General features: G+C 38.2%; 1 protein-coding gene across 3 annotated transcripts in view; it reads left to right on the forward strand.

Annotated features, from left to right (window-relative positions):
* The window catches only part of LOC117426690 (low-density lipoprotein receptor-related protein 2-like), a 60,756-nt gene that overhangs the window by 12,457 nt on the left and 21,708 nt on the right, over positions 1 to 26,591 (forward strand). For 2 of the 3 annotated variants that reach the window (XM_059033705.1, XM_059033706.1), the window contains exons 5-42: positions 1,177 to 1,287; positions 1,554 to 1,667; positions 2,031 to 2,147; positions 2,642 to 2,785; positions 3,918 to 4,037; positions 5,024 to 5,152; positions 5,598 to 5,767; positions 8,075 to 8,298; positions 9,155 to 9,361; positions 9,720 to 9,922; positions 10,321 to 10,461; positions 10,988 to 11,191; positions 11,524 to 11,716; positions 12,359 to 12,484; positions 12,654 to 12,784; positions 12,885 to 13,022; positions 13,159 to 13,440; positions 13,880 to 14,119; positions 14,337 to 14,456; positions 14,542 to 14,658; positions 15,009 to 15,389; positions 15,888 to 15,902; positions 16,511 to 16,759; positions 17,991 to 18,202; positions 18,369 to 18,553; positions 18,961 to 19,189; positions 19,287 to 19,464; positions 19,602 to 19,730; positions 20,765 to 20,931; positions 21,155 to 21,298; positions 21,439 to 21,548; positions 21,833 to 22,010; positions 22,249 to 22,462; positions 22,725 to 22,964; positions 23,205 to 23,393; positions 23,721 to 24,641; positions 25,674 to 25,839; positions 26,166 to 26,324. In XM_059033705.1, the coding sequence (XP_058889688.1) occupies positions 1,177 to 1,287; positions 1,554 to 1,667; positions 2,031 to 2,147; positions 2,642 to 2,785; positions 3,918 to 4,037; positions 5,024 to 5,152; positions 5,598 to 5,767; positions 8,075 to 8,298; positions 9,155 to 9,361; positions 9,720 to 9,922; positions 10,321 to 10,461; positions 10,988 to 11,191; positions 11,524 to 11,716; positions 12,359 to 12,484; positions 12,654 to 12,784; positions 12,885 to 13,022; positions 13,159 to 13,440; positions 13,880 to 14,119; positions 14,337 to 14,456; positions 14,542 to 14,658; positions 15,009 to 15,389; positions 15,888 to 15,902; positions 16,511 to 16,759; positions 17,991 to 18,202; positions 18,369 to 18,553; positions 18,961 to 19,189; positions 19,287 to 19,464; positions 19,602 to 19,730; positions 20,765 to 20,931; positions 21,155 to 21,298; positions 21,439 to 21,548; positions 21,833 to 22,010; positions 22,249 to 22,462; positions 22,725 to 22,964; positions 23,205 to 23,393; positions 23,721 to 24,641; positions 25,674 to 25,839; positions 26,166 to 26,324 (7,297 nt within the window). The remainder of the gene's footprint in view (positions 1 to 1,176; positions 1,288 to 1,553; positions 1,668 to 2,030; positions 2,148 to 2,641; positions 2,786 to 3,917; positions 4,038 to 5,023; positions 5,153 to 5,597; positions 5,768 to 8,074; positions 8,299 to 9,154; positions 9,362 to 9,719; positions 9,923 to 10,320; positions 10,462 to 10,987; positions 11,192 to 11,523; positions 11,717 to 12,358; positions 12,485 to 12,653; positions 12,785 to 12,884; positions 13,023 to 13,158; positions 13,441 to 13,879; positions 14,120 to 14,336; positions 14,457 to 14,541; positions 14,659 to 15,008; positions 15,390 to 15,887; positions 15,903 to 16,510; positions 16,760 to 17,990; positions 18,203 to 18,368; positions 18,554 to 18,960; positions 19,190 to 19,286; positions 19,465 to 19,601; positions 19,731 to 20,764; positions 20,932 to 21,154; positions 21,299 to 21,438; positions 21,549 to 21,832; positions 22,011 to 22,248; positions 22,463 to 22,724; positions 22,965 to 23,204; positions 23,394 to 23,720; positions 24,642 to 25,673; positions 25,840 to 26,165; positions 26,325 to 26,591) is intronic. The other variant, XM_059033707.1, reaches the window with a different exon arrangement.

Below are 26,591 nucleotides of genomic sequence, written 5' to 3' on the forward strand. Positions count from 1 at the left end.
AGTCAGTGAGCTATTAAATGAGTAGCACTGTCAGTGTAGTAAAGTACATCTTAACACATATGTTGAAAATCTGCACTTACAAAGCGTACTGCACTTATAATGTAAATTATAGTAATAATAAACTTAATTAAACATACACACAGTGCAGCTAGGTCTTTGCCAGTGTTTTGATGACATTAGTCTCTTATAGTTTTCATTGTTTTCAGTAGTCACTAGGCACCATGCAAACATGAGAAATATAAAAATGGCCAACAACAACAAAGGCACATCATTAAGACTTTATTTGTCCGGGCTCGCGAGTGGCGCATCCAGTAAAGGCGCTCCGCGTGGAGTGCAGAATGCGCTCTATAGTCACGACGTCGCGAGTTCGAGTCCAGGCTATTCCACAGCTGACCGTGGATGGGAGCTCCCAGGGGGCGGCGCACAATTGGCCGAGTGTCACCCGGGGGAGGGAGGGTTAGGTCGGCCAGGGTGTCCTCTTAGCTCTTGTGTGGCTGCATGGTGAGTCCGCAGTGTGAAAAAAAGCAATCGGCTGACGGCACACGCTTCAGAGGACAGTGTGTGTTTGTCTTCACCCTCCTGAGTCAGCGCAGGGGTGGTAGCGACGAGCTGAGCTTAAAAAATATTTGGCCATTCTAATAATAAAATAATAATACAAAATAATTGGCAACGACTAAATTTATAAAAAAAAAACACTTTATTTGTCCGATGACTTTCTTCTAGCATTACCGCAGAATTTATGATTGTTTTATTGATGAAAAATGTAGATACTTTACTTGATCATATCACTTTTTTTAGAATGTGATTTCATACAGTATTCCAACTTTGTTTCTTACACACAGTAGTCATACTGTACATTAACTCTTTAAACAAAACCAGTAGTTAGAAAGTAATGTATTGGTGTAGCTGCCTCACTCATACCAGTTATTATTACACAGTGATTGTAATAGTAATGTGTTGTTTTAAAATTAACATCGGTAGAATTATGTTAGTGAATTTCTTCCTGTCACTGCGCTTGTTTCAGTATTGTAAAATCATTTTTTTCTGTAAAACAGCTGAGAGCTTTGGAGCTTAACAGCTTTTGTTTGTGATTTTTCACCACAAAGAGGGGTTTTAATGAGCAAGTTGCAAGTGAGAAATAAACAAATAAATAAAATCTGACATTCCCTTTTCCAGACTACCCTGTGTGTGCAGAATTGACATGTGCAAATGGAGCCTGTTACAACCGGACCCAGCATTGTGATGCTTTCGCCGACTGCAGAGATAGATCAGATGAAACCAATTGCAGTAGGTGTACTCTGAGTTCCTCTCTAAATGATAATGAATAATCTTATTCTTAACCATGGTGGATCTAAATAGTTTGAAAAAAAACATAGTGAATAATACTGCAGTCAGCGTAAGATTTTCAGATGTAATGAATTAGCTTTGTTTTCTTTTACTGGTTAGGATTACCATTGTGTCTTGTATTGGTACTCACTTAATTTCTGCTGTTGGGTCTCATTACTTTTTAATTGATACCTTGCACCTGTTTATTTTTCATGTTCATTTTCCAGCTCAGAGATGTAACAGTAATGAGTTTCAGTGTGCCAATGGGGAATGTATCCCACAAGCCTATACTTGCGACCATGACGATGACTGTGGAGATGAGAGTGACGAGCAGAACTGTGGTATGTACCGTAGCCTTCGGTTCCACAAGAATGTGCCTAAACATATAAAAGATAGGTGTCAGTCACTTGTATTAACCTGGCAGCGTGTCCAAAAATACTATTGCCCATAATACTATGTATGGTAACCTTTATAATCGTTATTACTTGGTATAGTACTTTTTCTAATTATTAAATCCTTTTTTTCAAGAATATTTAAAAAGGAAAAGAAAATTACAGTTGTTTGTTTGATCTACTTAATCCTTCAGAAAATATGCTATTGGGTTTTATGACTGCCTGCAGAGTGCAAAATAAGACTAAACTGTTATTTCTAGGCTCATTATGGAATGCCTAACTCATGTTCTATTCATGTTCTCTTTCATTTAGCCTATCCAACATGCAGAGGGAATTTCTTCACTTGTCCAAGTGGGCGCTGCATTCACCAGAGCTGGCTTTGTGATGGAGATGATGACTGTGAAGACAATGCGGATGAGAGAGGATGTGGTACGATCCTTTGTTTCAGGAAGCTGCTCACTCTATAGGGGAAAGTGGGGCATATCCACCCCCTTAAGAATCGGGAGATTAGGGGCAATATCAAGATAGGACAGCTTTTCTTTTGGAACATCATAGACAGAAAGACATTAACAAAGCAAAGTACAAATATTCTCCTCCCAAATAACAGACTTGCCTCATGAGTGGGAAAGTGAATAACTCCATACTCTCTCTGACTTGCCCCTCTTTCATGGTGATTACGATTAAATCTAACAAATTTGTTGTTGGTTGCTTAAGTTTATATGGTAAGGCACCCTAATGACTCACTTAAGTCTCTTTATTTATACAATCATGACAAATAGAAATCAGAATGAAAAGCCAGTTTCACAGTGCAGTCCTCCTGGTGTTCTGTTCTGTTGTGGTGTATTTATGCGTTCTTTTTCTGTGTGCTTGGAACTGATATATCATATGCTAAGGAAAAGCTTGGCGATGTCTTTTCATGTTAGAATCATCAGATCGGGAGTGCTATCCAGGAGAATGGGCTTGTCCTTCCTCTGGGCTATGTATCCCTGTTGAAAAATTGTGTGATGGAACTGCAGACTGTCCTTCAGGTGACGATGAATCCAACACTACAGCAGGCAGAAACTGCAGTGAGTATAACAAATGAATGGTTTATGAATCTATGCATTTTGTAAGATTATACTATGAATGAGTAAATCAGTTTTATATATAAAATATATTGAAAAATATTAAAATCTAGTTTGAACAGTATACAAGTATTCTATGCCAACTGGAATTTCCTCTTGATTAAAAATAAATAAATAAATATGTAGGGTATTTGTGATCCTAAGTGTAAAAACGTACTTATTTTTTTAACAAAAATAAATAAATAAATACTCCTGTGACGGAGCACGTCGGCACGGAGACTCAGAGACTAGAAACGCTACAGTTCAAGCACTCACATGCATTTATTTACATTTCACTCAATACACAAAACAACAAAAACCACACAGCACAGCACAGCACCTTCACCATCACAATTCTAAACTAACACCTGTGATCATGTATACACCTGTGGCTAGAGCCTAATTAATCATTTAATCACGTATTCAATTCATGGCTCCAGCCACATCCCCCGTGTTTTTGCAGGGAGGGATTTAATCCTCTCCCTGCTGTCCAGTACTCCCAACGCCTGTGCACTGGCAGGGCTTTCACTCTGCCACACTGCCTCAACTTCTTTTGAGATTATTATTATTATTATTTGTTTATTTAGCAGACGCCTTTACCCAAGGCAACTTACAGAGACTAGGGTGTGTGAACTATGCATCAGCTGCAGAGTCACTTACAATTACGTCTCACCTGAAAGACGGAGCACAAGGAGGTTAAGTGACTTGCTCAGGGTCACACAATGAGTCAGTGGGTGAGGTGGGATTTGAACCGGGAACCTCCTGGTTACAAGCCCTTTTCTTTAACCACTGGACCACACAGCCTCATATATATTTAGTTTAAACATGTACTATGTAAAAAACTAAATACCTTTTGCTCTTTTTAATTCATATTATCTGAATAAATTTTGTTTGGTGGATCTTAAAAATCTGTAGTGCAAAGAGACAGAGAAAATGATTTGTCAAGCCTCTTTCCTCCCCAAACAAACTTGATTCCTCCACTTGTTTTCTTATAACTTTAAAAACTATATAAACAAGCAATATCAGCACGAATAAAAAGTTGTTGTCAAATTTCAGATACAAATGGCCGAATTAAGACATGTATTCTGAATTACAGGTATTGTAAACTGTGCATCTCTAAGCTGCCAGCATCGTTGTCACCCATCCCCATCTGGTGGAACGTGCTATTGTCCCTTGGGCTATGTAGTTAACAACAACGACAGCCGCTCTTGTGCAGGTATGTGCTCAAACACAGAAGAAATATAACAACAAGTTTTGTTCTTAACACAAATTGTTTTCCAAAATACCTTGACAGCATAAAACAGTGTTCCTTATGTATCATTTAATTTAAAGCAAGGACTTTTTCGACCTGAAAAAAGAAACCAGGGGTCAGAAATGGAAATTAGATAAAGGGGCATTCAGAACAGAAAATAGGAGGCACTTTTTTACACAGAGAATTGTGAGGGTCTGGAACCAACTCCCCAGTAATGATGTTGAAGCTGACACCCTGGGATCCTTCAAGAAGCTTCTTGATGAGATTCTGGGATCAATAAGCTACTAACAACCAAACGAGCAAGATGGGCCGAATGGCCTCCTCTCGTTTGTAAACTTTCTTATGTTCTTATGTGTATAATGAATAGTATTACATATATGTGTATGTATATTTTAAACAGTTTAAAGATATTAATTCAAATCATGAATTTTCGGTGTACCATACTTCTTAACAAACATGTCCCACTTGATTCGACTCATGAAGTCAGTTCTGATACAGATAGTTCATAGTTTAAAGGATCACAGGAGCGATTACAAGCCTGGTCACATCAGGACAAATAAAGAAGATCTTGTTTTAGGGATAACAATAGGAACTTAGGAACTCTGCCAGTTTCCAAAACTGTTGGCAGCGACCTCAGCTCCATAATCACTTTTCTTAGAGAGTTGCATGCCATTGCATAGGTTGGAGCACATTCTAATTTTCTTTATTATCACCCCCCCCTGCTTAAACATTGTTTAGCAGATAATAGCATGGCCTTGCACGAGAGAATGAGAACATCTATGTCTCTGCCCACCTAACCTGGAGGAGGAATGCAAAATATTAGGTGGCTTAGTGGGATCATTAAAATGATAAACAAGACATTTACAAATTGGTAAAAATAAAGTGTGACTATAGCCTGGTGTGAGTGATCAATGAGTATATGATAGTTACACTTTTGATTTTGTATTAAGATTTTGATGACTGTAAGATGTGGGGAGTTTGTGACCACTTGTGTGAAGACAGAATTGGCAGTCACAGATGCAGTTGTCAGGATGGATATGTCCTGGAACAACACAGACATTGCAGAGCTAACACTTCATGTAAGTAACCATGAGTTCAGTCTGGGCATGCAGCCTAACTACACTTCAAAAACAGCTAACCCTTAAATGTCAGCCAATTTTTGATGCCAATGGGTTTTTGACCTTGTATGCTGCTTTCTGTTGCATTGTTGCCTGGAGAAATGTTTTTTTTTTTTTTTTGTCACTTTATCTATGCAAGAAAGAAAATAAATACACTAATGACCATGTGACAACCATTTTCTGCTTACGACCCTATGAGGGCTTTTTTTGTGGCAAGGGGCATTAAAGAACTGTGAAGAGTTATCTAAAAACGTTTGTATTCACAATTTTAAAATTCTATTTTGATTGATTAATAAACATTTTCTAGGTTGTTGTTAAGGAACCCATCAACAGTCTAAGTCTTTAAGATATACACTGCCTTCCACTAAATCTGGTTTTTAATGCAGCCTCATGTCTTCTCTTTTAGCCGGGGCACCGTCACTGATATTCTCCAATGGGCGGGATCTGCTGATCGGTGATATCCACGGGCACAGTCTTCGGACGCTGATGCAGTCCCAGAACCGTGGGATTGCTGTTGGGTTAGATTATCATTATTACCTGCACAGGGTCTTTTGGACAGACACCATTCAGAATAAGGTAAGTAACCAAGCGACCGTATTTCTGAGCCTTTTCCATTTTGTTTCCAGCTGCATTAATTTCAGTGTTTCAAGTTTATTTTTTTATATTTTATTGAACTGAAACTCTAGTGAGCTGCATAAAACAATCCAGTAAACAGTAAAAACTATAGCGCCGCGATCCAAGCCCTAGATTCCTTCTCTGCTTTATTTCCATTGCTGCAAAAATGCTGAAAGCTTCGGCCAGGCATGACACCCATTGATACTTAAACCTGCACCCTCCCCCTCTCCATCCACGACAAACACACTTTCAGATTACTAGTGAGGTTCCTGTAATGTATAGATTGATTTTCAAAACAAGATCTGGAATTAAATATTCTCAGCAAGATGAAGTTGTGTTGATGGCTCTTCGAATTGCATTTGCTACACGGAGTCCTTATCTTTGCCTTTTTTTCCCCAGCAAATACTGTATTGCAGATATTTTTCTGTTAATCCTGCAAAACCGCTGGGCTATTCTATTACATTTGTTCTTTCTAACAAAGCATTCTATTATGTATAACGCTATCTTGATTATAAGGCACATTTGGCTGAGCTCCCAAGTAAAGCCAGTCTGTTTGAGAAAATAGGAAAGGATTTCATTTATTTTATAGAAGTTGGAAAATATAACCATTGAATATACATGTGTAAGTATAACTGTCATATTTAGATTTCAATTACGTTTAATTGCTTCCATGTTTAGTGACATATTCTGTGGGACATAAAAAAAAGTGTTTTATGCCAACCAAACCTTTTTAAGAGACACTCCTCCTTGTTGTTTCTGATGGTGCCTTTATTGTGCTGAAATCTGACTTACTATAAAGGAAATGCAGTGCTTTGATGGGTCCCTATTTTACTTCTTACCTTGTAATAATGATCACACTGCTTGGCTCCCAGCAACGGTGTTATAATGGGGAGAAGTGTATATGGCTGTATATGTGTGGTCCAGTGGTTAAAGAAAAGGGTTAATAACCAGGAGGTCCCCGGTTCAAATCCCACCTCAGCCACTGACTCATTGTGTGACCGTGAGCAAGTCACTTAACCTCCTTGTGCTCCGTCTTTCGGGTGAGACGTAATTGTAAGTGACTCTGCAGCTGATGCATAGTTCACACACCCTAGTCTCTGTAAGTCGCCTTGGATAAAGGCGTCTGCTAAATAAACAAATAATAATAATAATAAAATATGGAACTGAGTCCAAATGTTTAGTCAAGAAAACTTTCAGATGCTCCGATAAAAATGTTCACATTTTTGTCAGTAATTTTATGTAACCTTACCGTGTATAAAGTAACCTGCCGTATTTGTTTTCACTCGTGGCCATCAGTTATATGCTTTCTTTGGCTAACTCGTGGGGCACTCTCTTTGAGGTCTAGCTGTGCATGGTTTGAACACAAGCTACAGAAGTGAAAGGCTTGGACATATCAGCAGTACAATGATTACCTTTGTGAATCAGCTCCCCTTACTACAGGATGTCAACATGGCTAACTTGATGACTACAAGCAGATAAATCATTATCTTGTAAAATGCATTAGTATGATTAATTTAAACCAAGTAAAGTTCAGCTGCAATCCACTTAATCTGCTTTTCAGTTTCCTGGATCTGACTTCATAATGGCTTGTTTCAAAGTGCAGCATGCATTCCCACTGTGTGCCAAGTGATAAAGACTTCCAGACTGGTGCCATCTGAGTGGTAGACTTTCCAAAGCATTGCCAAGGAGACACCCCTAAAATGTTAGGGCATGTTAACTCAGCTGTGTGATGTGTTGTATAATGGACTATACTGCACAGGTCGAGTATCATGCCCACTAGAAAAAAGCTATATTGAACCTCAAGAACTAAACTAACGCTCCTCCCTTAGAGGTGTACACATACATGTGTCAGTCTGGAGGTAAATATAAATATTTCAAACTGGCTCACATGTAGTGGTTAGGGCTCTGGACTCTTGACGGGAGGGTCGTGGGTTCAATCCCAGGTGGGGGACACTGCTGCTGTACCCTTGAGCAAGGTACTTTACCTAGATTTCTCCAGTAAAAACCCAACTGTATAAATGGACAGTGGTATGTAAAAATAATGTGATCTCTTGTAACAATTGTAAGTCGCCCTGGATAAAGGTGTCGGCTACGAAATGAATAATAATAATAATACTTTGTATGAAAGTGTCTGAATAGGGCCAATGATAGAAAAGTCAACATTTTACATTCTAGTTCGAATGCAATAAAGATATATATTTTTTCCTACCCTTTTAATCAGACAGCAAACGCTAATCTTTAAACAAGGATGCTTTATTTGATTTGCAGGTGTTCTCTGTGGATATTGACGGCTCCAATGTTCAGGTGGTTTTAAATGTATCAGTTGACTATCCTGAAAACCTGGCTGTGGACTGGGTAAACAATAAGCTGTATGTTGTGGAAGGAAGTGTGAACAGAATAGACATGGTGGATTTAGACGGAAAGAACCGTGTGACACTGATTGCTGAAAACCTTGGGAACCCAAGAGGAATTGCAGTCGATCCCACAGTGGGGTAAGCCTCTGTCTCTGGTTTTAAAGGTGCAATGATAATAAAGCAAGATAAATTAAAGTTGTTGTTCATTGAAACAAGCTCATCCCTCCAACTGAGTAAGCATTGTAAATATTTGTATTTCCTTTAGCTGCTTGGTGCATTGCCTGTGTTGAATGTAATTGGTTTATTAATTGAAAATCACTGTGTGTATATGTGTGTGTGTGTGTGTGTGTGTGTGTGTATGTATATATATATATATATATATATATATATATATATATATATATATAATATATTGCTGTTTCCTTGTAACTCCTTTTTTGTGGCTGTATTGTTAGAAGGGGTAAGGGGCTGTGAAGTAAGTTTTGTTGCTAGACCCAGCAGTGTGTCATTGTCTTCCAAGACCAACCCATGCGCCCACATACAGATGGCCCCCATAATCATATTGCAAATATTTGTTTATCTGACTATAGCCAAATACAATCCGAAAGGTTTATAGAAGGCTAGAAGTCACTGATACAAATCTGAAGGTGATAAAAAGCAGGTATCACATTCACTTTGTACAGTGTGACAAACAGACAAACAGACATGATCAGTGTATAAAAAAAATGATATTTTAGCAAGCTAAAATACGCAAGATACTGTTTATTAATTGAGTGATTTTACTATTTTATTATTTCTATTTTATACTATTTTATATTATCACACATCTCATGACATTTCCCCTTTATGGTCCACAAATATTTGTGTGACAGAATCCATGCAAATAGATGCTATAAGTATGCATACATATCATATTTATAATTGCCTTTATTGTGTAGCCTACAGTACACAATGTAATTAGCTTTTCTTGACCATGTTTTCTTTCTCCACTTAGCTACTTGTTTTTCTCGGACTGGGACAGTCTTACTGGGGAGCCGGGGCTCGAGAGAGCCTACATGGACGGAACAAACCGTTATGAAATAGTCAAGACTAAGCTGGGCTGGCCTGCTGGAATAACACTGGACATCATTTCCAAGAGAGTGTACTGGGTTGACAGTCGTTATGACTATGTCGAGACGATAACTTATGATGGCCTGCATAGGTAAACAATACAAAGTATTTGTATTTTATTATATTTTAGAATATCTGAAACCACTCCTCCTCCAAATTCTTGTGTTTAAATAGTTATTGGAGGGTACTGTTTATAAGAAAAAAAAACACAAATGAACATAGACTATGGTACCGAGGATGCCAAATATAATGGGATAAACATGTTCTAAACTGTTTTGTAAGAAAGAAAAAACTGATTTAAATACCTTTATAGTTTAGAACAAGTATGTTACCAATGTATTGTAGGTATTTAATATGTTATGTCTTTAAGGTTAAAACATAAAAATGTAGGCCTATGCTTCTGTTTTTCATTAATTAATTTGATATCTGTTTGTTTTCTCTTTCACAAGGAAAACTGTTGTGCACGGAGGTTCCCTTATTCCTCACCCCTTTGGTGTAAGCCTGTTTGAGCACTATGTGTATTTTACTGATTGGACCAAAATGGCAGTGATGAGGGCAGACAAGTTCACTGACAACAATCCCCAGGTTGTCTTCCCATCTTCACTGAGACCATATGGAGTAACAGTTTATCATTCCCTCAGGCAACCTTATGGTGAGATTTTTGACGAATTATAACAACATTCAAGATTCTTTTTCGAATGTTGCAAGATTCTACTGTGGGTGTTCCCCTGGATACATCTACAACCCATTTTATGTTGTACACTATTGTGTATGGTGGGTCGCAGGAGGATATTGTGGATAAACAATATTTTAGGATTGCTATTGTTGAAGACATGATAATAATGTTTGTTTGATATGTATGTGTTTTGGTGTCGTAAACCATGACAAAAATCATAGCCAATTGGACTAAAGCATAGTGAAAGCATGGTTAACAGCACATAGATATGATCATGTATGGTGCACTGGACTAGCAGCAATTAAAGCACCAAAATGACTGTGCACATTTATGACTTGTTTTAAGTGTCTAATCTTTCTTTTTATTGTGAAAAGTGAGAAGTCCGTGTGGAAATAACAATGGCGGATGTGAGCAGATCTGTGTACTGAGCCACAGAACAGACAATGATGGCCTTGGATATCGCTGCAAGTGCAGAATGGGGTTCGACTTGAATCCGGATGGGAGACGCTGCGTGGGTAAGTGAGAGTAAACACAGTGATGTGTTACAGATCAAAAAGAGCAAAGCCCCTTATAAGAATTCTACCCTCCAATAGACTTTCCTATAGAACTTTTAGATGTGACTCTCAGTTTATCTGGTTGGATTTGACATTTTAGGAAACATTTGTATTGGACAGTTTTCAGTTTTCATGTGACCCAACATATCAACAGGGAAAGCCCTATAAAAAACAACATTTTTTTTTAATCTATATAGGAATTCAACCATGTAGTTCAACAAGAGTGCTTAGAGATCGGATGCAGGTATGCCAGTGGAATTTGCAATGCCACACATGTTGAAAACATCCATGTGGAAAAAGCAATCAGGCTGTTGACAGATCTGTAAGCTGAGTCACAGAAGTGATTGTGGTGGCCCTAGATAATGTTGTAAGTGTAGGGTGAATTAACCCATGCATAAATCTGACAGGTGGAACCTACTTTAATGTAAAGCCCCTTGTAAAGGAGTATAGGTGCGATAATAATTGTTTCTTGTCGTTTCCCCCCCAGCTCTGAGGCAGTTTCTGCTCTTTTCCTCTCAGCTGGCAGTGCGTGGAATCCCCTTCAACCTGTCCTCCCAGGAGGATATCATACTGCCAGTGACTGGGAGCCCTTCATACTTCATCGGAGTGGATTTCAGTGCAGAAGATGAAACCATATTTTTTTCAGACACAGTCAAAGACATAATTTACAGACAGAAAGTAGATGGAACTGGTAATTCAAATGAAATCATTAAAACATTTGGTTGTATTAATTTTTTGTCAAATTCAACAAATAGTTCTGTTCCCCCAGGCGTGTATAGAATCCGTTTTGTGTTGCACACTGTTGTGTGTGTGGTGGGTCACAGGAGGATATTGTGGATAACCAGTATTTTAGGATTGCTACTGTTGAAGACCTCATAATAATAATATTTGTTTGTCATATTGCTTATTTACTCTGTATGATTTCAGTTAAATAGTTATGAATTGAATTCTACACTCATGCCTTTAGTAAACTACGGAAATGCTGACATCAAACCTTTTTATCTTATTTTTGTGGAAAACCAGGTCGAGAAATTCTTGCAGCTAATAGGGTTGATGGGGTTGAAGATTTGGCGTTTGACTGGATTTCAAAGAACCTGTACTGGACTGACCCTCGTTACAGAAGCATAACAGTAATGAAACTAGCAGATAAATCAAGAAGAGCCATTGTGCAGAACTTGAACAATCCCAGATCAATAGTGGTGCATCCTGTTATGGGGTAACTATAATGTTTGATATTTGTATTTAAAAATATACCTAATTGTTTGTCTCTATTACTGTCCTTGTATTTGTATCACCTGGACCCAGATCACTTAATTGAACCAATTTAGCCTCCTTCCAGGTCGACCAGATTTGTGCAATGTACATTTTTTCCTGTTAATTTCAAAATAATACATCTTTGATAAGGTGTTAAATTTTGTATTCTAATTCAACCCCAGGTGTGGATCTCCACTTTTAAAACTATAATAAACTTGCATTGATGGCAGTTCAGTATAGATCCATTCTGACCCTTGCTTTGTACTTCATAAAATAAAATAGTGTTTGAAAACTGGACACTCATCCTTTCACACCTACTGAGCTGTAAGTGCTGCCCATCCTTCCTCAGATGGTTTCCCTTATGGCTTCTGGGCTGCAGATGCTAGATTAGTGCTGCTTGATGAAAGCTGTTTTTGTAGTGAACTTTTGCAATTAAAGTCGGCTTTACATTTCTTTCATGTAAATTAGGTCTACATTGCAAAATGACCAGTTTTTTTTCTGCTTACAACCAGAACCATTGCATAGGAGCAACAAGTATTTAAAAGCTTGTAAAAAGGAAAAAAAAAACAGTATTCTATTTTTAAAGTCACTTTTTTTCTCATAGGTATATATTCTGGACAGATTGGTACCGTCCTGCGAAAATAATGAGAGCTTGGTGTGATGGGTCACATGCACTGTCAATTGCCAACACGACGCTTGGCTGGCCTAATGGCCTGGCAATTGACTGGAGGTGAGGCAAGATCTGTGATTTACATATGGTGAAAATCACACTATGAACTACTGTATTTAGTTTTCTCTATTTATGTGCACTGTTCTATAAACTACAACTAGGCATGATTATTAAGAACATATGATAGTGTTGTATTATTTAATACTAACTAAAACCTACCTGCTTTTAGTGCCCTACGCTTGTATTGGGTGGATGCTTTCTTTGATAAAATTGAGCACAGCACGTTTGATGGTCTAAACAGACTGACACTTGATCGCGTCACACAGATGTCACATCCGTTTGGCCTTACCATCTTTGGCGGTGAGTAAGATTTGACTTACTGTAGTCTCGCCACTTTTTTCTGTTAAATATAATTGGAATAACTTATTTTCTATGGCTGAAATATATTTCCGTCCTACAGCTTATGCATATTTTACTGATTGGAGGCTTGGTGGGATAGTTCGTGTGAGAAAAACAGATGGAGGGGAAATGACAGTTATAAGACGAGGCATTAGTCACATAATGCATGTCAAATCTTTTAATGCGAATTCTCAGACAGGTAAGTTCATTTAAAAAAAAAAAAAGATTATAATTCACAAAAACATTGTGCAAGGTGCACCTGTCATGTGTTAATCCAATAAAAATGAATTCACATTCACGATATATTAGTAACTTATTTATTTTGTTTTACATAGGATCAAACTATTGTAACAGACCCATGAATCCGAATGGAGACTGCAGCCATTTTTGCTTCCCAGTGCCTAATTTTCAGAGGGTCTGCGGCTGCCCGTATGGAATGAAACTGGCCCCTAATCAGCAAATCTGTGTGGAGGATCCATCAAGTGAACCCCCAACCCTGCAGTGTGGCTCCAACTCCTTCTCCTGTGCCAATGGGAAATGTGTGCCACAATACTTCAGATGTGATGGAGTTGATGACTGTCATGATAACAGTGACGAGGTCCACTGCGGAACTCACAGTACGTTGACCTACAGTATTGACAAAGTTTATACTGTTTCAACCTTGTCATATATTGATTGCAAATTTAATGACATGATGCAGACTGACTATGTATAAGCTGTAGAGCACCAGTAAAGAATACAATTTAATAAAATAACGAATTAATAAAATAACTCCATTCCAGTCCAGGACCTTTTCTAATGATGTCCTCAAATTATTGTTGAATTATTTAATCTTGTTTAAACCAGAACTTTTATTGTTTAATTGAACCTTATTGGAACTACTGTAGATCATGGAATAGACTGAAAGAGTCACAATTGAATAACTTGTTAGCTAAAAAAAATTGAATGAAATTGCTTTTAGTTTAATTTACTATTTAATCTATTTTAAAGCTGTTGACTAAAGTTACACTTTGTATTGTTACAGAAACTAAAGGCTAGTTTATCTCCCCTTTCCAGACACTACCTGCTCCTCGGCTGCCTTTACCTGTACTAGTCGGCAGTGTATCCCCAGTAGCTGGCATTGTGACGGGCACAGCGACTGTTTCGATGGGAGTGATGAACAGAACTGTCCCACCCATGGGCCCACCACCTGCCCATCCAACCAGTACACCTGTGCCAATAGCCACTGCGTCCCAACAAACTGGCTCTGTGACACAGACAATGACTGCGGGGACGGGTCCGATGAAATGAACTGCAGTAAGAAAATAAATACAGGCAGATCTTATTACTTTCACATACATTGATGCTTGGCTACAAAGCAAAATATAGAATTTGGAAAATATACATGCTAGACTGCTTTTTTCTGTCACTTTCTTTGTGGTTATTTTAAATTATTGAGGTTGATAGGTTACTCCATTTTTGGAGAGCCAATCTCAAGACTAATCCATGTAATATTTTTTTTTTTCTTATTAAGATCTTACCAGCACATGCCACCCTGAACAGTTCCAGTGCCCAGACCATCGCTGTATTGATTCCAGCTATGCCTGCGATGGGGACCAGGACTGTGTGGATGGATCTGATGAGCAAGGCTGCAGTAAGTATAGCAGGCAAAACAGAAAGACAACATCCCCTAGGAAGGTTTTTCATGTGTTAAGAATATAACCATTATTTTTTTTTAGCGTACAACTGCACTGCCTATGAGTTTAAGTGCGCCAGTGGACACCAATGTATCAACACCTATTACCTCTGTGATGGTGTTTTTGACTGCAATGATCATTCTGACGAGGCTGGCTGTCGTAAGTATCAATCGTTTTTTTACACCAAAATAATGTATATAAACTTTGTCTTAATATTTGCACCTGGAGGTAAGAACTGTGGGTAGGGTTTCAGTGTGTGGCATGACTAAATGATTAATCGTTTATTAATGTCTCCCTTTAAAAATATACGTTTGTTCCAGCTGAGAAGTTAGGTTCATACTTGGGGGTGATCAACCAGTAAGAGGACTAGTAAGCAAAACAATAGACACTAAAACTGATTTTTACATGTACTTTAAATGATTTTTATTTTATCTGTTTCTTCTATAGTTATTTATAAGAAACGGCATATTTTAAATGAAAGTGCATCTGTCTGTATCTGGATTCTTCAGCCACTAGACTACCTGGAATGTGCCACCATGACAGCGAGTTCCAGTGCCAGTCAGATGGCAGCTGCATCCCTTCCAGCTGGGAATGTGACGGACATCCGGACTGTGAAGACGGATCAGATGAACATCACGGCTGTCCAGTCAGGACCTGCCCTTCCTCCACGTTCCACTGTGACAATGGGAACTGTGTCTACCAGGGCTGGGTGTGTGATGGTGACAATGACTGCAGGGACAATAGTGATGAGAAAGACTGCCCTACTGCACCATTTCGCTGCCCGAGCTGGCAATGGCAGTGCCCAGGACATAGCATCTGTATCAACATGAGCAAAGTGTGTGACAACACCGCAGACTGTCCCAATGGAGCTGATGAGTCACCTCTCTGTAGTAAGTCATCTAAATCCAGTTGACTACAGTTGCATGCCAGACTAGATCCTTTTCTAAAATGAAAACAGATCAAATATAATCATTATATTGTGTTGCACTATTGATACAGTGCTCCCTCCTTTATAAATGGATATGATGTGTGTGTGTGTGTGTGTGTGTGTGTGTGTGTGGTGTCTCACTACTGTGTATGAGAAATCAAATTGTGACCTACTGTGTAATAAGAGACACAACTTATTCATTTATTGCAAATCACAAAAATGAAAATCCCCCTCAGGAATTATTATTATTATTATTATTATTATTTATTTATTTATTTTTTTTAACTTTAAACTTACCATAAATCATTTCTAATTTTGAAAAAAAGTGACAATCAGAATCTGCTATCCTCAATATAATCAGCAAATCAATTCTTGTTTGAATAAATATCTCTATTCAAATTGTGCATGTTTTGAAACTGATCTATCATCTTCCTTTCTTGCTTTTTCACTGTGCTCTCAGATGATCCATTACCAGGTATGACTTTGCCTTCAAATATGTTTTGAGTTTAAGAGAATGAGAAGAAGTATTTTTCTTTTTTAAATGCATGCTTGAAAAGATTAGTTTTTTTTACCAGTATCCTTAGTTATCTGTAGAACTAGTGAACTAATAATCCACTATCTTTTGGATTTAGTTCAACAACTTTATGCTCTTCATGCTGAATGTGATGGGCATGATATTTTTGGCTCATTTGTGAGCAATTGTGCAAGTGTACTATTGAATTATAATGTTTGTAACGCGCATATATATATATATATATATATATATATATATATATATATATATATATATATATATATATATATAAAAATTACCATATGTTGCATGTTATCTGCACCCTTAAGACTCAATTGAGAAATGAACTTCAAGATGACTGTTGTAGTGCACTACTATAGTTTTGCAATCTCCCAGGTCTTTCCTGTGCTTATACTATGCATTTACATGGCAGATCATGGTTTTTACCATACTTTAGTTACCAGTGCCTTGCCATGCTTTACTTAAACTGCTTTTCTATGTTTTTAACAGTTTATCACACCAAACTTATATATAGGTGCTGATCTCTGTTTTCACATATCCCTCTGTAGATCAGGAGAGCTGTACAGACAACAATGCAGGATGCACCCATGGATGTATCCAGGGACCATTTGGTGCACAGTGCACATGCCCTATGGGATACCAGCTAACCAATGACTCCAAGACCTGTGCAGACATTGATGAGTGTGACCCACCAAGTCTGTGCAGCCAGCATTGCTTTAATGAGAGGGGATCTTTCAGGTGTCACTGTGAGGATGGCTATAACCTAGAAGCCGATATGAGGACATGTAAAGTCACAGGTAAAACACATACATATGCCAGTGTCCTATTTATAAGAACATAAGAACATAAGAAAGTTTACAAATGAGAGGAGGCCATTCCGTCCATCTTACTCATTTTTTTGTTTGTAGCTTATTGATCCCAGAATCTCATCAGGCAGCTTCTTGAAGGATCCCAGGGTGTCAGCTTCAACAACATTACTGGGGAGTTGGTTCCAGACCCTCACAATTCTCTGTGTAAAAAAGTGCCTCATATTTTCTGTTCTGAATGCCCCTTTATCTAATCTCCATTTTTGACCCCTGGTCCTTGTTTCTTTTTTCAGGTCGAAAAAGTCCCCTGGGTCGACATTGTCAGTACCTTTTAGAATTTTGAATGCTTGAATCAGATCGCCGCGTAATCTTCTTTTGTTCAAGACTGAATAGATTTTAGAGCAGCAATATCCTTTTTGTAGCGAGGTGACCAGAACTGATCACAATATTCTAGATGCGGTCTTACTAATGCATTGTAAAGTTTTAACATTACTTCCTTTTATTTAAATTCAACACTTTTGACAATATATACCAGCATCTTGTTGACCTTTTTTATAGCTTCCCCACATTGTCTAGATGAAGACATTTCTGAGTCAACATAAACTCCTAGGTCTTTTTCAGAGTCCTTCTTCAATTTCAGTATCTCCCATATGATATTTATAATGCACATTTTTATTGCCTGCATGCAGTACCTTACACCTTTCTCTATTAAGATACCCAACTTGGCAAATATTATACCTCACTTGGTAAATATAAATTAGTTAATACCAAAAGAATGGACTGCCCTGTAATTGCAGGAAAAGAGTTGTCCAAAGTGAGTCATACTCGTCTCAAACAGCAAAGAGATTATTGTTTCCAACTTCCCATGTATGTCAAGATCTGATTACTGCAGATAAGTCAAATTAACCTATGTGCCACTCAGATATTTTTTATATGCTGTCATTAAACTATAATATACAACAAAGGACAGTGTTTTTGTGCTTCTCGTGTGTGACCAGATATCAGAACAGAGAATACTTTTCTTTTTTAAACAGATCGACAGTCGTAACGCATGAATGCCTATCATAAATGGGCTTGGCTTTACAAAACGAGTACCTTAATAACCACATGAATCATTCTTAAGTTTCTAAATTATTTTATTTTTGAAGGAATTTCACAAAGTAAATACATTTAGATTTCAGGCTTTACTGCTTTTAACAGATTTTTTTTTTTTCTTTTGCAGGTTCAAGGGAGGCCCTGTTGCTGGTTGCAAGCCGCAGTCAGATAGTTTCAGACAACATTGCGGCCCAGCCAAATGTTATCCAGTCACTGGTACGAGATGGAAGGAACATCGTAGCAATTGATTTTGATTCAGTAACCGACCGTGTTTACTGGTCAGATACTACTCAAGATAAAATATGGAGTGCTTACAAAAATGGAACTGACCGGACAATCGTAAGTACTGTTATATTAGTGCACATTGTTTAACCATGCTCATGTAAACCCCTAAGTTGCTAAAAAGTCTGATCAAAAAAATTCCAATGTTCCAGTTGTAACAGATAATAATGAATATAAATCATGTTAGTTTTCGATAAGAAGACGACTTTTTTTCCCCCAACAGATATTTGACAGTGGTGTAACAGTGACAGAAAGCATAGCTGTGGACTGGGTAGCACGCAACCTGTACTGGACAGACTATGTTCTGGAAACAGTCGAGGTCTCCCGATTAGATGGCAGTCACAGGACTGTGCTCGTCAGTGAGAATGTAACAAATCCCAGAGGGCTGGTACTGGACCCAAGAAATGAGTAAGAAGCATGTTTTAAACAGTACTTTACAAGGCTGAATAGCCGTTACAGTATCTCTGCCAGGAAGACAGTGACTTAAAGTGACTGCAAGTTTGTGAAGTTTAAAGAATCTAGCGTTCTCTTCTGTTTTACATCACTTACATGCATCATTTTAGTTTTCTTACAACATGTATAAAAATCTGTCTTGAACGTGACAAGTTCTGGTTGAAATTCTTCACTCAATACTTATTCATAAAAAATGAGTTTTATCTACCTTTTCAGTCTTTGTTCTTTACTCTAATATACACCAGAAAATAGCATAATAGCAGAACTGTTTGTTTGCTGGGGTGTGTATGTCATACAATGAGTCGTGACTGCATCCTCACTATATTAGCCCTAATGGACTGACTCCTGTTTCTGTTGCACAGTGCTCATGTCATGTTCTGGACTGACTGGGGCAGGAACCCTCGAATTGAAAAGGCCAGCATGGATGGTAAAATGAGGACTGCTATTATAAGCAGTAAACTGTACTGGCCCAATGGTTTGACTATTGATTATCCCAATAAGCTGCTCTACTTCGCAGACGCCTATCTGGATTTCATTGATTACTGTGATTATAATGGAAAAAACAGGAAGCAGGTTTTAGCCAGCGACCTGGTAAGAAAATAGAATTAAAGCATTCTGATTCTCTTACAATGTCCTGTATGCTTTGGTTGCTATATATCTAAAACTCATCATATCTTCCCTAAATTAGGTGCTTCAGCATCCACATGCTTTAACGATTTTTGAGGATTATGTGTACTGGACAGACCGATATATCAGTCGTGTTATTCGTGCCAACAAATGGCATGGAGAAAACCAGACTGTGATGATGTATAATGTGCCACAGCCAATGGGGGTAGTTGCAGTACATCCTGCCAGACAACCTGCAGGTAAGGAGGAAAAAAACATTTAGGAAAATCAGACATACATTGTACAGATTACATGCATTGTATGAAATACATAAAAAAAATATATACCATGTACAGATATGTAACCTGTTGTGGTGTACTTATTTTTTTTAATACAGGTTCAAATTTTTGCTCCATGAGTCCTTGTACTCATATATGTTTGCTATCTGCACTGGCACCACGGTTTTACTCGTGCGCTTGTCCATCTGGCTGGACCCTGGCTGCAGATCTTGTGACCTGTGTGCGAGGTATGAAAACCAACGTACTAACTAGGGCTTGTTATACAATATTAAATTAACCAAATAAACACAACAACAATCCTCTTGGACTTATTTTACCTACAAGTTGGACTAATGGCTTATTTTTTCAAGTATTTTAAACCCCTGTACAGATTCTGTGAATCACGAATAAATTCGACACACAAAAAGAAAAATTATTCCCACTGTCTGAAGTGAGCTCCTTTGAATTGAGAAGCATCTCACATTGCAGATTGGTAAATTCTGCTTTAAAGAAATGCAAGAATTTGAACTACCCCTTCACCCAGAACCTTCCACCAACTAAAACAAATCTTTATTCTGTATGGTGACTTGGAGGTGAATATAGATGGTGGAAGGGACTTGTCAACAGCCTTCCTTTTGGAGGCCTGTTTGTAACCTCAGTTTTCGGTAGTAAATATTGCAAATCATAAAACTTGTCCTTTTTTGCCCAGTATTTCATTAAGAATTGACAAAGGATCTTTAATCCAAACTTCAACGGGTCCTCTTAGGTCAATCCAACCCAGCTCAAATTGCAACTTCTGGGAACATCATAAAATATCGCAGCTTTATTTTTCCGCTGAAAGACAAATGATTACTTGAGAATGAAAATGCACTGTTTGCCTGGAGGTATCCACTGATTCTAATCTCCGATGACATAGCTAATCGGCATGCAAACATAACCTTTCATCAGGATAATTGAATTGAAGCCTCAGTTTTTCATTTCTATTTCAGCGTAATACTGATCTTGTTACGTACACCACCTCATATTACATATAGAGTAAAGAAACATGACCAATGTCTGTGTCATTTTCGAACTCGACTGGATCACCCACAATCTGTACAATAATAATCTTTAGTTTAAAAACTGCAAGAACAATATTTGGAGTTACTTCAGGATTAAGATTAAATCACTGAAAATGTTTTACATTTCTCCAGAGAAGCTGCACGTTTCACATGATGAATTCCCGATTAAATCAATCATTTACTTGACTCTGAAGTGCAAAACCCATTTGTTTGTTTTTTAGTTGAAGATCCTTTCCTCATTGTTGTGAGAGACAGTCTTGTTTTTGGCATCCCTTTGAATCCTGAAGACAAAAGCAACGATGCCATGGTCTCTATTGCTGGGTTACACAATGGATATGATGTTGATTTTGATGATGCTGAGCAGATGATCTACTGGGTGGAACATCCTGTAAGTTAATTGCATTGCTAGATGTATAAAGTGTTGCGTGGAATGATTAAACTGTTCGGTTCAGGACCTTGCCTTCTGGACCAGCAGGAGCTGTCCTCAGTTGAGGTGCGACGGCCAGTGGCAGTCAGAGGCCAGCCAAGGATGGGTGATGGAGAACCACTGACCCCCCAAGTCAGTAATAATGGTGTCAAAAATAATTTATTACATTGGTTATTTTTTTCAGGGTGAAATTCACCGAGTAAAATCAGATGGGACTAACAGGACAGAGTTTGCTCCAGCCGCTATTCTTGGTTCCCCTGTAGGATTAGCACTGGACTGGATGACCCAGAATCTGTACTATACTAACCCTTCTACTCAGTCCATTGAGGTAATATCTGAGAGTTGTTTTATATTTGTTAGAATTCATATATTACAATATACTACTACTAATAATAATAATAATAACAGTACCGATAGTAATACGCATATTTCTATAATTTTTATTTTGTTCCTCTGTCTGTACAACAGGTTATGAATCTCCATGGGGAAATGAAATACAGGAAAACTGTGATTACTAACAATGGCACCCCCACCGGCGCTGGAACCCCAATTGGCATCGCTGTTGATCCGGCACGCGGGTAAAGCTGATTTAAACGACACTCCGTAGTCTAATAGTATCCGTTTTACAACCTTTATTTTGTTATAGCACAATGTTTCTTGCGGGAGGACGTCATTTACCTCAGTACTGTCATTTCCTCATATCCTTGTTTTAACCTTTGGCCCTATCAGTGGCAAACCATTCTATATAAGGCAAATTAAAAGTCTTTTTGCAATACTGGAATAATGAAATTTCTGCATCTTGCTTAAGGATCCTATTTTAATTGGCTGAAGTTCAGTGCTAATAATGTGAAATGTGTTGTAGGAGGATGTACTGGACAGACCAGGGCACTGAGAGTGGAGTGCCTGCAAAGGTTGCTGCAGCTGACATGGACGGTTCTAATGCTGTCAACCTCTTCACTAATAACCTGGATCACATAGAGTTTATTACCATCGACATCAGGGAGAATAAGCTGTACTGGGCTGTTACTGCAAGCGGAGTAGTAAGACCTTTTAAATATACATTCTACCCTAAATTGATATTTACTAGATAAAGCAATAAGGATTAAAATATTCGCGCTGCCATTTCAATTCTGAATTGGATATTCTTTAATTTGCTCATTGAGACTCATCCTATCTAAAGGATATTTGCATTGGGATGAGTGTAATGAACTCCGTTTTAGACTATGAGTACAAGTTTAAGTCTTTTTCAGTAATCTTTTCTTAATCAAACTCCCCTAGATTGAGAGAGGAGATCCAGATGGAACCAATCGTATTACCGTGGTAACTGGCCTTTCACACCCTTGGGGGATTGCTGTGTACGATCAGTACCTGTACTTCACTGACCGGGATTATGAAGTCATTGAGCGCGTAGACAAGGCCACTGGGGCTAACAGAAAAGTGTTGAGAGACAACGTTTCAGGACTCAGAGTGCTAAAAGTTCACCATAGAGAGAGTGAGTACTGTATAAGTATTTGAACCCGTACATATTCAATTTAAATTAACAAATACATTGACAAACATTTCAACATTTCAAAGTGTGTAAACATTGAAAAAGACACTTTTCCTGAGCTTCATTTTTATTTATGTCACCACTATCCTTATGGAAGATTTTAAAAAGTACCAAATAGCAAAAAAATGATTACCTGTCTTATCTTTTGCAAATCTACAGCCCATTTGTAAGTGTAGTGTTTTTATGTTAATGTCATTTATTTCAGCCTCTGCTGGCTCTTCAAATGGCTGCACTAACAATGTGGGAGTGTGTCAGCAGCTCTGTCTTCCCAGACCAGCAGGGCAGTATTCGTGTGCCTGTGCTACTGGTTTCAAACTGAACCCCGACAGCAGGACATGCTCACCATATCAGTCCTACGTTATCATCTCCATGCTATTGGCACTAAAAGGATTCAGCCTCGAAGGTGGTGACCACTCGGAGGCCATGGTACCTGTGGCTGGAAGAGGTATGTGCAAAGCCACAGCTTATTTATGAATGTATTTGAGATATAGTATAGGACTTTGAGATTTATCATCACACAGCATGAGTCTTAATGATAGTAGTAAAATTACATGAACAAAAGTACATAAAGTTTCCAACTGGATTTTTAAGGTTTTGTTTTGACATTGTATTTAAATGACTCACTGAAGAATTTATAATTTTATAATTTATAATTTTTTTTTTTTTTTTTTTTTGTATCATTAAGGTCGCAATGTACTACACGTAGATGTTCACATGCCATCTGGATTCATTTACTGGTGTGACTTCAGCAACAATGTGCCGGAACAAAATGGCATTCGGAGAATCAAACCAGACGGCTCCTACTTCAGGAACATTGTAACATCAGGAATTGGGCAGAACGGAATCCGAGGAATCGCCATTGATTGGGTAGCAGGTAAGCAATGTAGTCCTTGTACTCTTTGGAAAAGTCTACCACAAATTACACTACAGTGTAGCTACCCTAATTCTCTGTACTTTTTTTGTATTAATGTTCAAAGTTTGCATTTGTGAGCTTTAACCTGCAAGATTTTAAGTAAACCAAAGCCTCCAGTGGCACTACAGCGTGCTTTACGTTTTAGTCGACTGGAACAAGTTTGCCTCAGGGTCCTGTCAGGTGCTCATGCTGCATGCTTGCCTCTAGGGTTTAGTAACTTACTTATTAAGAAATATTTAATGTTAGCATTGCATGATTTTTAAACTAATTTCATATTTTGTGTCACAGGTAATCTCTATTTCACAAATGCTTTCATCACTGAGACCTACATTGAAGTTGTGCGGTTGAACACCACTTATCGCCGGGTCCTGCTAAAGACCACAGTGGATATGCCGAGGCACATAGTGGTGGATCCAAAGAACAGATACCTCTTCTGGGCAGACTATGGTCAAAACCCCAAGATTGAACGTGCTTGTCTAGACGGCACCAATAGGACGGTACTTGTGTCTTCTGGTATCCTCACACCTAGAGGTTTGGCTGTGGACTACCAAAATGGATATATTTATTGGGTTGATGACTCCTTGGACATGATTGCCAGGATTCGACCTGAAGGCGGAGAGACAGAGATTGTCAGGTTTGGCAGCCGTTACCCAACTCCATATGGAATAACTATCTTTGAAAACACTATGCTTTGGGTGGACAGGAACCTAAAAAAGGTCTTCCAAGCCAGGAAAGAACCTGGCAACACCGAGCAGCCCACAGTTGTTCGTGACAATATAAACTTGCTGAGAGACGTCACTGTTTTTGACAGCCGCACTCAGCCACTGTCAGCACAGCAAGTGAATAATAACCCCTGCTTGGTGAGCAATGGCGGTTGTTCTCACTTTTGTTATGCCCTCCCTGGCTCTCAGACACGGAAATGTGGGTGTGCGTTTGGAAACCTGGCAAGAGACGACACTAGCTGTGTAGTTTCCCGAGATGATTATTTGATCTATACAACCGAGGACTCCATCCGCAGTCTCCGGCTGGACCCAGAAGACCACATCCTGCCATTCCCTGTAGTCAATGTACTGCGCACGACCGTGGCCCTGGATTACGACAGGGATGACAACAGGCTGTACTACACTCAGAGCTCAGGAGAAGGGCGCAGTAGAATCAACTACATAAGCCTGTCCTCTCCAACTACTGCTCCTACAGTTGTAGCATCAGGTAGGCAGTTTTTATTTATGTAAATGAACTGCATATAAAAAAAAAATCGACCAAACACTGTTAGAGATTTGCCAACATTATCTTTTGTGTACCGACGTCATTTCATGCAGTGATATTGTGCAAGTTATTTTTTTTTTTTAATCGTAGTTCCTAAGTACAATCTTTGTTTTTATGATTTATAATAAGGTAAAACATCATATTTAGGGTGTCTTCTATTAGAAGAGACATATTTTTTCCCAGTTTAAGCAGCCAAAAGCAATCAGCTTCACTTTGCAGTGCTCTCTCTTATACAATAAGAGACACCCTACACAAGATTATTATTATTATTATTTTATATATTTTCAATTTGACACCACAGTACGGTACTTGCATGTATACTATACAAAGAAAATCTGTGAAAATGATTGAAAAAAAAGCACTGCAATACAGTATTTGGCAATTTACAAAACAGAATTCCAAAATCAGTTCTTACCGTGCTTTCTCTGTCCATGCCAAAGTAATTTGACATTTAAAAACAACAATAACAACAACAACAAAAGCATACACACAAACACAAACTGTTTTGGAGGTTGGTGAAAAACCTTATTTACTTATCAGCTTTTTTACGGTACAATACTGATATTAAACGCTTGTTTTCCTTTATTAAACATGGATAAACTGGGCAGTTTATTTTTATGTGAAGTCACAGCAAGTAAAAAGTGAAACTGAATTATTATTTTTTTACCTGCAACTGAAAATATTCTGAGAGCTCAATGTACTGTGTTAGACCCATAATAAAATGTGCAGTGATCAGTTTCTATCTGTGTCGTTTAGTTAGTAGCAACATGTTTAATTGCTACATGCCAGTGGTCCATCGGTTAATACAGGGCATCATATCTTACAGGATCAAGATATGACAGGTTCTGCTGTAATGTATACTGTGTATGGAATCATGTTTTGCTACAGTATACAAATCCTGACAAATTGTATGTAATATAGGAATGCTGAAAGTGGGCACGTTGTAATGCTTTCATTTATCTTTTTGTTTCTAAGATTTGGGTGCTCCTGATGGTATCGCTTATGACTGGATCAGTAAAAGGATATATTACAGTGATTATATCAACCAGACTATCAATTCCATGGCCATTGATGGTTCTCAGCGGACAACCATTGCCCGAGTGCCAAGGCCTAGAGCCATCATGCTTGATCCATGCAGAGGGTAACTTTGACCAATAATAGAGCACATTTAACCTAACACTGTATTTACAGTAGCATTGTTTCTTATTTTATTTGCAAGATCCTTTTAAAAAAGGAGATTCCATTTTTTTCATTGAGTGGGATAAACAAGAATTTGAGACAATTATAGTGAGTAGCAATGTATTCGATGTCAGATTTACTAAATTCATCATTTGCTTTATGACCTTTTAATTTAATGTTAGTTACCACCATTTAAAGTAATCAGCTTTAGACAGCTGTGTTGTGTTATTAAGTTGTACAAAACTTGCTGCTGTGGTGCCAATATATATGTTGCCTGTATTTGATTAGATACATGTACTGGACTGACTGGGGTACCAATGCCAAGATAGAGCGGGCCACACTGGGTGGGAATTTCAGGACTGAAATAGTGAACACCAGTCTTGTGTGGCCCAATGGACTGACTCTCGACTATGAAGAGGAGAGACTCTACTGGGCTGATGCTAATTTGTAAGAGTTTTCTATATAACCTTTCAATGCTAGGTACTTTTTGATCAGAAACCAGTGTTTTACCATGATTATATAACCTTACATCCTTCATCCTATAGCTTCACTATTTAAAGCAGAAAAATATCTACCCATGTTTTAAGATGTTGGAGTCTATTTTAATAATTTAAACAGTGGGGAACCCTAATATTTCCAGGCTGAAATGTACACGCCTTCTTTTTAACCCTATATTTGTGAATGTTTATGGTTTACGGTTATAGCTTGGATTGT

This window comes from Acipenser ruthenus, chromosome 11 (genome assembly GCF_902713425.1).
Source record: "Acipenser ruthenus chromosome 11, fAciRut3.2 maternal haplotype, whole genome shotgun sequence".
Lineage (NCBI taxonomy): Eukaryota > Metazoa > Chordata > Actinopteri > Acipenseriformes > Acipenseridae > Acipenser > Acipenser ruthenus.